The following is an 11,636-nucleotide window of genomic DNA, read 5'->3' as shown; positions in this document are numbered from 1 at the left end:
CTAAGTGCCTATCTGTGACAAGGAATAAAGGTAAAAGGCAGAGAAAACCAGGGACAGGATTTATTGAGGGCCCAGTCACTCCATGGAAGTCAGAGGATAATGAAGTGTATGAGAGAATCGAGGACAGGACTCATCATGGTAGGACTGTGCTGGAATCAGAAACGGACTCTGTGACCTGGCGCACCCAGTGCAGGTATGGAGAGTTCCCCTGCTCTACAGGCAATGCAATTACTTCAGCCACTTCATAAGGGTGCACAGACCTGCAGGACGATGGGGAAAGGATTATTCAAGTGTTTTATCTAGAGGAGCCCAACCCCTCAAGCACAAGCCCCAGACTGTCCAGCAGATCCCTCCCCAGAGTCCATACATATCCTTACCCTATAAATCTCAAAAAGTTCTTACCGAACGAATTCTGTCAAAGCTGGGACCAAGGAACTTTGGGTTTTAATCATCTAAATGGCAAAGGTAAACATGGCTGAATCAAGAAGTGGGATTGATCTAAGGACCTAGGGACAGGGGCCAAAGGCAACTGGGAACTGTTGGATGGGGGATGTTTCTCACCATTAGCACCTCACTGTCTTCCTCAATTTTTCCTTTCCATTCATAGCTGAAGAAACCATAGAAAGAGATAGGGAGAAAGTCTTGGATTTTCTCCCAGGAAAAAGGCTCCCTCCCAGTCAGCCCAATTTAGGTTAGCAAAGTAAATGCTAGGACTCACATGGAAGTGATCTGAGGGATGAGGTTGACACAGGCTGCTAGGCGCTTCTCCACCACAGCCCTGAGGGTAAAGAGAGTTCCATTCAGAGTACCTTGTGCCTCAGAATTTTGCTCTGGTAGCTGAGACTTCCAAAGCTGGACAACAGAAAGCCACCCCCCCCTCCCCAATCTCCCTTCATGACCTTTTCCTGAAGTGCCCACCTGGCGATCTCCTTGGCGACTTTCTCATTGGGGCAAGAGACGAAAGCTGCAGAAACTGATCCTGGAACATAGCTGGAGCCCGAGGCCTGAGCGGGCTGGGACGGGGAGCTTCCTGAGGCCATGGACAACAGGGCTCGGGGTAGCAACAGGAGGCGGGACGCCACAGGTAGCAGCGCTGGCATCCAAAGAAACGACAGGAGCAGAGTGGCCTGAGAACAGGGGACGAATTCAGTCTCTCTTTACAATGATCCCAAGAAGTCGTAAGCCAAGATGCCTTCTCTTGGACACACCCAAAGCTTTTGCCCTCCCTCATCTACATCCCAAAGGGAAATGTTACCCTAAACCTGGGAAAGAAACTTGGGAATAGAGGACCAAACGTCGGCGCTCACGGACACCTCAGCGGCCCAGCCTCTAGGGTTTTTGGGTGCAGATAGTGGTCTGGGACCGGAAGGGGCGAGGCAGGGCACTCACCCCTCCGCCGAGCAGGACCGTGGGCACCCGCCCCCACCACATGCAGCCTTTATGCTGGTAGAGAAAGGTTGATATCAAAAGCCACAGTTAACCTAGAGAAAGGACCCCACACCCGGGAGAGACAGCCTTTTCTTACCTTGGCGGCGGCCACGTGATAAAACAACGCACACCACGTGACAACAGAAGCAGGACCAGAGTCTCTACAGCCAGCCAATCCTGGCCTTCAAGTGGCCCGGATTGCCCCGCCTCCTTGGGAGGGCGGAGCAAAAGACTCCTTAGCCAATTGGCAGTCGGATCTGCGGAGGTGCACGGAAATGGCCCGCCCGTTTCCGTGAAGCAGGAAATCGCTAGTTGCTGGCTGAGGGGAGCCGCTGCGGTGTTCCACTGTCACGTGACTAGGCCGGTTTCTCTGGCGGCGCTACCTCGGGGAGTGACGCGAGGAGACCAATGGCAGCCTAGCTCTGGAGGCCACGTGACACGAGAGCTGGCGCTGGGGAAGGGGGGCTGGAGACCCCGCAGACTCGATGCGTCAGGCTGTGGAATGGGGAATCATCCCAAACCCCAGGATGGGCCTAGTAACAGCCCCCCGACAATGGTCAGAGGCCCTAGAGAGAGTGGGGATCTGCAAGTACAGATCCTGCGGCGTGAAGAGTGCCCCCTACCCTTTCAGCTGAACCTTGGTTTGGGGATGATCAGGGATGGTCTGAGGAGGAGCCAGCTGTCCCTGGGTAGGGGGCAGTGATTAGACAGGAATAGTCATGGCATGACAATGGCTAAGATGAGAAACGATGCGTTTTGAAAAGGACAGGGACAACTCTAAACTGAGATGTCGCCCTCAGCCCTCATCACTGAAAACCCAAAGCTTGGTACAGACTGGTGAATCGAAGGAAAGAGAGAGGAAGGTTGCAGATTGGGGATAAGAGTAATGGCATCTTCCCTATCTATTTTATCCCCAGGATTGGTCCACCTCAGAGCATTGGGTATCCTTTCCTTAACCCATCCCCCAAGGAGTCTGGACTTGCCCTACATAACCTCCCTGGGGCCCAAGCACATCCAGTGACCCAAAAATGGAGAGAGGGGCCAATGAGAGGCTAGATAAATGAGAGGAGACAACAGGGGAGAGAGAAAAAAAAAAGGTTGTGCAGGTATTCCCCTTCCCTCCAAAGTCTGGGGTCTTTGGTGTGGTGGGCATCTCTGAGAGTTTCTAAGAACTCTCTGGAGTTGAGTGACTAGGGGTCTCTCTGAGATCTCTGGATTTGGTGATCTTTGTAGAGTATTGCAGTATTTGTGTTGGAATCTTGACAGAGTCTCTTTCTATGCTGTTTTAGGGTTTTCTGTGTTTCAGGGTCCAATGTTCCCTCACTTTCTTTGAGGTCATTCCAGTTTTATGAGTTTCAGGTCTCTTGAGTCCTCTATCTCTGGGCCACCTGAGTCTTTCCCCCAGTCTTGAGTTTCTGTCCAAGCCTTTGAGTTTTCTTAGTGTATTGTTTCTTTTCTCTAAGATCTGAGTCTGGGGTCTCTCAGATCTCTTCCTGTGTCTTGAGTTCTAAAATCAAATTCTGGGTCAGGATCTTTCTAATCTGAGTTTCATCTTTTTCTTTGAGTCTAGGTCTCATGTCTTGATTCCTAAATAACACACCCCCAGGGTCTGCAGTCTAAGATTTCTGTGACTTTTAGAACCTTTAGAGACTAGGTTTTCAGATTTGATCTTTAACTCCTTTCAGATGTGTGTGTGGGGGGCATATTCTGGGGTCTTTTTTTTTTTTTTGTAAACAGGTCAGCGACGTCTTTTCCTCTAGATTTTGGGACTGTGTCTCAGATTAGCCTGTTGTGTATGGAGGGGGAATGAGGTATCTGATTCTGGGGTCTGTTGGTCTCTAGGTCTGGGGTCTGCATCTTCAAGAGTTTGCTCTCCAGTATGTTTGAGTCAGGGGTCTCTCTCTCTGTCACTCTCTCTCTGGGTCCCCCTGGGTAGGGGTGGGGGCTGCAGAGTCTCTCCCTCCTCCTCCTCCTCCAGCTCTCTTCTCTCTCGCTCGCTTCCCCCGCCCCCCTCTCTCTCTCTCCCTCTCTCTCTCCCTCTCTCTCTCTCTGCTGCCGCTGCTGCCGTTGGCTCTTATTCTCCTCCTCCTCCTCCTCCTCTCTCCTCCTCTCTTCTCCTCTCTGTTCCTCTCTCCTCCTCTCTCCTCCTCCTCCTCCACCACCTCCTCCTCCTTCTCCCCCTTTCTCTCCCCCTCTTTCTCTCTTCTGTTTCTCCCCGGTCCCCCGCCCCCTCCCCCCCAGGCCTGATGAGCAGGTCTCGAGCGTCCATCCATCGGGGGAGCATCCCCGCGATGTCCTATGCCCCCTTCAGAGGTACGGTGGTGGGGGACAGGGGGAGGGCCAGATTGGGGGAAAGGAGGGGGAGGGGGAGGGGCAGGGGGCGGAGGAGAGCCGGGGCCAGGGAGGGGAGGGAGCGGCTGAAATGGAGGGAGAGGGGAGGGCTGGGAAGGCAGGGGTGGGAGCTTTGGGGAAAGAGAGATTGGAGGCTAGAGGGATAGGGGCAGGTAAGGGACTGAGGGGCCAGGAAACAGGCCTGGAAGGGGGCTGAGGGGAAATTGATGAAGGGGAAAGTGAGAGCCAGAAAGGGGTGGGAAGGTAGAAAAATAGGGTTGGGGGAAGAGCTGCAGAAATAATTTGGGGGTGGGAGCTAAGTGGTGAGGAAAATATCAAGGAAATAGAGGCACAGTGTTAGGAGAGAGGCTAGGAAGGGGGAATGGAAACAGGGGTGAAAAAGAAGCCAAGAAGATAGGGGGAAGACTGTGGTAGGGGGCTCAGAGAATGGTAGGGGTGAGGAAAGGAGAGGAGGATGGAGAGAGAGAAGGGGCCAGATGGAGAGAGAGGGTGGCAGTGGGGGGGGATGGAGGGTCCAGATGGAGGGAAGAGAGGAGAGAGGGAAAGGGTTGGGGGAGGGGAGACCAGGGCGAGGGGAGAGCCAAATTATGTGTGTGTTTGGGTGGGGGGGGGAGGGGGGTGAGAAGATACAAGTAAGATTGAGTAATGGGAGTAGGGGCAGGTTAGAATCCTGCCCTGGACTCTGACCCTCATCATTAAAGCCTCTGACACGTGAAATGCAACCCACGGGGTCTGGTCTGCTTCTTCATTTTTGCCACCTTTACCCCATCCCCCTACCCCATCCCTTTCCATTCCCCCTCCCTTCTTTGGCTGTCCATCACCTATATCTTTCCCCCTATATGATGTCCGTTCCTTATATGAGTCCCCCTCCTGTCCTTCCCCCGTATTAGTCCCCTCCCTGATGTCCATTCTTTCCCTTCCTCTTTTCTGTCTAGTAGCCCATTTGACACCTATACCACCTCTCTACTCACTGCTAGACCCCCATGTCTTAGCCCCCCCCCTCCATTGAGGCCTTCTCATTTTCTCTATTCCATGTCTGATTGAGCCCTTCTTGTGTACTTCCTTGTCCCTAGCATTTTCCATGCTTCCTTTTCTTTTAGACTCATCTTGTTATTTGTCCCCTGGCCTACCCCCTATCTCCTACTTCACTCCCATCTTATCACCAAAGTCTGTGCCTACTCACTTTCCCTTAATATCCTAGCCTTCATCACCATTCCTCTTGACTTCTCTGTTTTCTGGGTTTTTGGAGATTTGGGGTGCAAAGATACTGAGGTTTTGATGATTGAACAGTAGCTGTAAGGGATCTCTATCTGAGCCCTTGTGGAACTTCTTGTTCTAGTAAAAAAATTCCCCCTTCTCAGCCATGTTCTTCTGTCTCCCAGGATCACTGTCATTCTTCCTTAAGTCCAGTGTGTGTGCACATGTGTGTGTGTGTGTGTCTATGTGTGTTTGTATGTTTACAGAGTTGTTCCTAAACTAAGTTCCCTGGGTCCTTCCCTGTTCCCAGGAGAAAGGTATCCCCCTGAAGTTAAACCTGCTTTCCTCAGCTGCAGATCTGAGTCAACTAGCCTCTTCCACTATGATTATGTATAACAACAGATTTTATCCTCTGGGTATACCAGGTGTCTGAGGGCAGAAGGCCTGTTGCCTGCACTGTCTGTTGTCACACAATCTAGGTATTGCTGATCTTTGTATCTAGAGAATATGAGTTTCTGAGAGTTAAGACCGTGTAAATTTTAAAGTATTGTGCATTATAGGTATTTATGTCCTGGGGGTTCATCTCTCACTCTGACCTGCAAGTTGGATAAATGTGACAGACATGATTATAGACAGAAAGGGGCTGTAATTTTTCCAGAGCTCCTATTCTAAGCAGGGGAATGTTGCTCAAAGATGACTTATTTTGCCACGTTAATTGTCCCATAAAGGTAACAGAATTTGATTTTTATCCCTCAAGACTCTTCCTCTGATACCTTAAGCCTAATTTCTGTCACTTTGATGTCAACAATCTATGTGCCTTCTCTCTAACTTCCACAGGGTCTGTAACTGTGATGTGTGACCAATGAATTTAAAGGACAGGTGATTTGCAAGGAAGAAGAGCAGGGCAAAACAGCAAGGATGGGGAAGGGGCATCCTAGGAGCAAATCTGAGCATGAGTGACCCCTGGCCTACTGTTCTCTGTTTCACCTCCAACTCTTAGGGTCATCAGGCCTGGCTTTTGCATTCTTCTCTTCACTCTTTCTCCCTCAGGCTGTTCACTGTGCCTGGGGAGGTTCTTCACTTGTGGAGTTGGCTTCCATCCTGTCGATGGAGACCACAGGGAGGGAGGGTAGGACTGAATCTTCGATGAAATAGGGAAAGAGACCAATTTGATCTCTAGTCATTGAAACCAGATTATATTGCCCACTTTCTTCCATCCTGACACCTCTACAGGTAGATGCTAACAAATGCCATCTTCTCCCTATCACTGAAAGAAACAACTTTCCCCCAAGGACTAGAGGAGGAGGGCACAAGCAAGGGGAAGCCCTGAATCTTATGTCCCTGACACTGTGAACAGGCAAGCCCCTCCCCTACTTCATCTCTTGTAGTTGCTTAGCTTTACCAATCTCATGACCCACCCCCATTCCTTTTCACAGCTGTATAGCTTTCCTCAATCTCTGTACTTCCTAGAAGATTGTGGTCCCCTCTTCTAAGTCCATCTTAGGCAGTTTTTTTGGATGCTCCTCCTCTTCCCAGACACCTGCCACTAACGTCTATGTGTTTTTTTCTTCTGCCAGTTTTGCTGCACCTCCACTTTTTTATTTTCTCCAAGAGGCTGGAGAACTCCTTTACTTCTCTCTACCCCCAACTGTATTCCCATCATGATATAATTCCCCTCCCAGAGCCACCCCTCTGTACTCTACACAAAGTCTACAGAGCCTCCTGTGATGATGTGATTCCCCTTCTTTCTTTTTCCTCAGATGTAAAGGCTTGTCTTCTGTTCCTCTAAAGTTGCCAAGTGCCTCAACCCTCAGCTGAGATCTCTTGGGGGTACGGTGGGGGGGTGGGATTTCCTCCTTCCACCTTGTGGACTCTTCTTGCCATTTTAGGCCTCTGCTCCTAAACACATAGAGCCTCCCTTACTGTTTCTGTGTGTCTCTGTCCCCCAGATGTACGGGGACCCCCTATGCACCGAACCCAATACGTTCATTCCCCGTATGATCGTCCTGGTTGGAACCCTCGGTTCTGCATCATCTCGGGGAACCAGCTGCTCATGCTGGATGAGGATGAGGTGAGCAGGGTGAAGAGGTTGGGGAAAGATCACTGGGTAGTGTGGGAGCCCTCATTAGTTAAAGGGGAAGGAGATGCAAAACAGGTAGAAGCATTTGCAAGTGGAGGAAGGTTGCTGTTGAGGTTTGGGTTGGAGTATGATAAAAGAGACAGTCATTCTTTTACCTTGGCCAGAGGATCTTTGAGAGCCATTGGCAGTGTTGGGGAGATGTGAGCCTGAAGATTTTGAGATGCTTCCCATTTCCATCCATCTGTATAGTGGGATAAGTTAGAATGGGGAAGGGAAATTAAAGAGCTGGGAGAAATAGGCAGGCCTTCCCTCCAATGTGAGCCTAGGACCCCTGACCTCTTGCACTGAGAAAGAGCCATCACACATCACTCTTATTCTTTCCTCATCATGAGACAGTGTAGAGAGGGATCCAGAGTACAGGGTAAGTAGGAGAGTGGGTTGGAGGGTACTACGAGAGGTGACAGAGGTACCTGGATCTGGGCGTGGCCAGGGATGAAGACTTCAGGTGCATGAATGGGTTTAGAGAGACAGGAGAGCTGTCCCTGGAACTGGTTGGACATCAGGAGGGAATATAATTATGCAGGGAGATGATGCCTGTGGAGGAGGAGAACTGGGAATATGGGGAATTGGCTAAAAGAGTAGGACTGAGGTAGGGGCAGGAACTGGTGAAGCACATAAAATAAGACTGGGGAGCCGGGCACTGGTGTGGCTCACGCCAGTAATTGTAGCTACTCAGGAGGCTGAGATCTGAGCATCATGGTTCAAAGCCAGCCCAGGCAGGAAAGGCCATGAGTCTCTTATCTCCAAATAACTATGAGACAACCAGAAGTGGTGCTGTGGCTCAAAGTGGTAGAGTGCTAGCCTTGAGCAAAATGGCCTTAGAGACAATATCTAGTCCCTGAATTCAAGCCCCATGACCACCACCAACAAAAAAAGACTGGGGAGTCTGGCGTGACCATGTAAGATTTTAGAGCTTGGAGGTTCTAAAGTGGGAGTAGAGTCAGCAGTAGCAGGTCCATCAGAGGAAATAATATGCCCATGTGAAGGGTGGATGCTCTCCAGTGTGATTCAGGTATTGAGGATGAATTCTAGAGAATGGTAGGGTATACTGAAAGCCCAGGAAAGTGGGGGGGGGGGAGATGTGCCAGAAAGCTCTTGTGGAATAGTGTGGTAAGTGAGGCAGGGCTTGACTTGGAGTAAGGACTCCTTAGACTGTAAAGGGTCCTGGGGGTGGGGATGGGGAGGTGGAGTGGTGGCAGGGTGAAGAGATGGCTGGGACAAGGCTTCTAAACCACAGAGTAGTAGTTGTGTAGTGGAGGTCATGGCGACTGAGGAGTCTTAAGCTGTAGGCACTGGAAGGCATTTCAGTGATTCACTCGGGGACTTCAGCCTTGAGCAGGGATTTGGAGTCTACAGGACAAACTGGGGAAATCTGGAGACTGCAGTAAGGACAGTAGGTAGGGGTCCCATGCAGAAAGAATGACAGAGAGAGGGACAGAGAGGACCCAGTGCACAGTCAGCAGAGGGACAACATTAATGGCCAGTCTGCAGTAGGAAGGTGGGGGAGCAGAGGGGATGGCACAGATAATGAGCTGTATGTAGAGCCCCAGGGAATTGTTAAGCGGATGCCTTGAGGGGTAGGGGCTGGTGGCTGGCATGTGGGTGTGTGTGTGTGTGTAGGGGGGGTCCTTAGATACTGTGGCTCCTGGTAGGGGTGGAGATTGGGAGGAAGATGCCCTGGGGGAGTTGGAGGTGAGGAAGAAAGGAAAGGTAATGACTGAGGGAAGAAGGGAGCTGCAGTGTGGGTGGGAGGTGGTGGAAGGAGATGAAAGGGTGGGGGGAGGTGACCAGGCCCTCTAGGGGGAGGGGAGGTTGGGTCCCAGTCTGGCCGCAAGCCGGGGCCGTGGGAGGGAGACAAGCTGTGGATCCTGATTATAAATGCAGCTTCTGCTACCCCCGTGACAGGCTCGAGGGAGAGAAGGGGGTTAGGGAGGTGGGAGGTTGGGAGGGAAGTGGGGAGAATGGACGCACTGAAGGTCAAGGGGAAAGTGCATTCTGCAGGTAGCTAACTCCTGAGGACTTTTGCGGGAAGCGCTGAAATAGGGTTTGGGAGAATTCTCTTAGGCAGTTTCCAAAGAAATGGCAGGAGAAAAGAAGTGGATGAGACGGTGGGGTGGGGGGGGGTTGGGGTGGGAAGCTGGAGAAGGAGAAGGGAGAGGAGGCAAAGAGAAATCTCCCCACCCAGAGACACCTGAAGAGTGGGCAGGGGCAGGAGGTGGCAGGCTGGGTGGAATGGGGCCCGCATTCTGTGGAGGGCTGTGGGGGAGGGGGGGAGAGGAGGGACGACACGGGCCAGTGAGGTCTGACCCCCCCCCCCGCATCCCCTAGATACACCCCCTTCTGATCCGGGACCGGAGGAGCGAGTCCAGCCGCAACAAACTGCTGAGACGCACGGTCTCCGTGCCAGTGGAGGGGCGGCCCCACGGCGAGCATGGTACGGCGGCCGAGTAGGCTCTCGTGCCCCGGACAGTGGCGGGGACAGGGCTGGAGGTGGACGGGGGAAGGCCGGGCGGGGGTGGGGGGGCGGGAGGGGGCGGAGGCAGAGTCTCCGCCTCCTCCCGGAGAGGCGGCGCCCACCCAGTCGGAGCTGCGGGGCGGGACCGTGGCTGTGCCGGAGGCTCCAGCGCGTCCTTGCTCTGCTGCGCTCCCATTTTCCTCTCCAGCAGCGAAGTTTGACTGTTTTCCCGGTGCTTGTAAAAATAGTCTCCTTAGATCTTCAGCTTTCTGTTAAGCGTGCCTGCCCCTGGCCCTCCCGTCCATTGGTCTGGGATCTTGGAGAGGATGACCTACTTCCTGCCCTCCCTCCAGACCTCTGTCCCACCCCCCACCCTCATGCTCTGAATTCTTCTTTAGACCTTCAGGCCGGTGGCCCCTCCCTCTCTTCTTATCCCCCCCCCCCGCCCTTTTCCCCCTCTTCTCATCAACTGCTTCTATTTTCTGCAGTTGAATCGCCCCCTTTTTCTTTTTCACTTCCCCGATTTCTCTTTATTTTCAAGGTACCCTTTCTTGATTTCCCAGTGCCTTCCCCTCTGTTCCCAGCAAACTCCCATCAGACCCCATTTCATCTCCTTTCTGTCTGTCTGTACAGCTATCTCAGTCTGTCTCTCCAACTCTCTCCCTCTCTCCATCTGTCTCTTCCTCTCCCTCCCCCTTTCTACCCCCACCCCCCTCTTTAGTCATTTAAAAAAAGATTTTTGTCTTCCTGAGAAGTTCGCTTAAAAGGTTTCCATGGGAACAGTGAGGGGAGATGAAGGCAGAGAACAGAGATCTGCAGCCAAGGTGCAGAGAGACGCCCTCAGGCCCCGGAAACCCCCTCGCCACTGCCCCCTTCTTCTGAATTTCCCTCCCAGGACCCTAGGTTAGGTCCTCCATCTCTCCAAGCCCCAAGTGATCCTTTTCTCCCACCAGTTTCCCCTCTCCCCATGGATCCAGGCTTTCTAGTTGCTTCCTTAGACAGTCAGTGGCTTGTCCCTATCCCTTGGCTCCCTCTAGGTAATCCAGGGTTCACTGCCCCAGGGGCCAGCTCTGGGACCTCGTGTCACTGTCATGGAAACCTCTGACCATGGGGGGTGGCGGGTAGGTAGCTTATCTCTTGTGAGGCAAAGCCAGGCGGTGGTGCACTGTGTGTAGAGAGTATGTGTGATGTCTGTCGAATCCGAGCATTGGTGTGCATGGATGTATGTCATGTCCCTGTCTGGTGCTTGTGTGTGGACCTGTGTGCCCAGGCCAGAATGGCACCAGCTGGCAGAGCGCTGGTTTATCATGATGTGCCCTGTGGTTGACCACTCTGCCCACATGTTCTCCATCTTTCTCCTTACCCTGAGTCCTCAGAGTCTAGGGGGTCTGTAGCAGGGGTCTATGGGTCTTGTGTTTTGGGGGTGGGGGCACAGGTATGTTTGGAGTCGAGATGGTATGTGGACATTGCTGTGCTGGGGTCCTGTAGAGGACAGAAGGGGCTCCCGGAGCATGCATCTATATGTACATATATGCATTTATACCTGTATACATGCATATATGCATATATATATATATGGGGCAGGGTTTCGTCCGAGTTGATAGCCGGTGAACGTTTGCGGTCTTGAGCGCGAAGTGGACCGTGTAGAGGACATGGCCAGTGTGCAGTGGTCACGGGGTCGTCGGGACCCTTGGGGGCTCTGATCTGCGAAGGCGTTTGCCTGCCGAGGCTGTGGGCTTTCCAGACGGGAGAGGTCGCAGGACCTTTGAGGGGCATTGGAATCGGGGCTCCTCCTTTGCTGGGTGGAGCCGCAACCCCCAGCCCTCGCGGGGCTTTTTTATTTTATTTCATTGTATTTGTTTATTGGTGAGGAGAGGGTCCTCCTCAGAGACGATGGTGGAAGGACCAGTTGGTTTTGGGGGTCCCCATGTCCCCCTCCCCCGTCTTTCTCGTGCTGTCTCTGGGCGACGGGGCTCGTGACAGAGGCGGCCACGGCAGCAGCGGTCGCCTAGCAACGGCGGCGGGGCCCGGGCAACGGCGGCAGCGGCGGGAGCGGCGGTGGAG

At 52.7% G+C, this 11,636-nt stretch overlaps 2 protein-coding genes across 4 annotated transcripts in view; one reads left to right on the top strand and one right to left on the bottom strand.

Moving 5' to 3' along the window:
- Positions 1-43: 43 nt before the first annotated feature.
- On the bottom strand, positions 44-1,581 carry Cuta (cutA divalent cation tolerance homolog (E. coli)). 3 transcript variants are annotated; one of them, XM_013034968.1, is made up of 7 exons: positions 1,526-1,544; positions 1,390-1,443; positions 919-1,127; positions 719-778; positions 562-607; positions 403-452; positions 44-260 (listed from the first exon to the last, which is right to left on the bottom strand). In XM_013034968.1, exons 2-7 carry the CDS (start codon positions 1,429-1,431, stop codon positions 134-136), a joined length of 534 nt encoding a protein of 177 aa, XP_012890422.1. In that variant the 5' UTR covers positions 1,432-1,443; positions 1,526-1,544; the 3' UTR covers positions 44-133. The 3 variants fall into 3 exon arrangements, with proteins under 3 accessions (XP_012890422.1, XP_012890424.1, XP_012890423.1); XM_013034970.1 differs by lacking the exon at positions 1,390-1,443 and having other exon boundaries at positions 1,526-1,581; XM_013034969.1 differs by lacking the exons at positions 1,390-1,443; positions 1,526-1,544 and adding an exon at positions 1,263-1,360.
- Positions 1,582-3,480: 1,899 nt separating this feature from the next.
- Syngap1 (synaptic Ras GTPase activating protein 1) overlaps positions 3,481-11,636 on the top strand; it is a 33,216-nt gene continuing 25,060 nt past the window's right edge. Inside the window, exons 1-3 of the mRNA XM_013034978.1 lie at positions 3,481-3,741; positions 6,927-7,048; positions 9,446-9,551. Of these exons, the coding sequence (XP_012890432.1) occupies positions 3,675-3,741; positions 6,927-7,048; positions 9,446-9,551 (295 nt within the window). The 5' untranslated portion in view covers positions 3,481-3,674. The remainder of the gene's footprint in view (positions 3,742-6,926; positions 7,049-9,445; positions 9,552-11,636) is intronic.

This window comes from Dipodomys ordii, unplaced genomic scaffold (genome assembly GCF_000151885.1).
Source record: "Dipodomys ordii isolate 6190 unplaced genomic scaffold, Dord_2.0 Scaffold202, whole genome shotgun sequence".
In the NCBI taxonomy this organism is placed as follows: domain Eukaryota; kingdom Metazoa; phylum Chordata; class Mammalia; order Rodentia; family Heteromyidae; genus Dipodomys; species Dipodomys ordii.
Note: the sequence above shows the minus strand (reverse complement) of the source record. Positions and strands in the feature narration are given on the sequence as shown.

Coding starts and splice junctions, on each gene's coding strand:
- Cuta (XM_013034968.1), bottom strand. CDS start 1,431: ATGTGGTGGGGGCGGGTGCCCACGGTCCTGCTCGGCGGAGGG. Junction 1,128..1,389: donor CGGTCCTGCTCGGCGGAGGG/GTGAGTGCCCTG, acceptor CCCTGTTCTCAG/GCCACTCTGCTCCTGTCGTT. Junction 779..918: donor GTCGCCAAGGAGATCGCCAG/GTGGGCACTTCA, acceptor CTTTACCCTCAG/GGCTGTGGTGGAGAAGCGCC.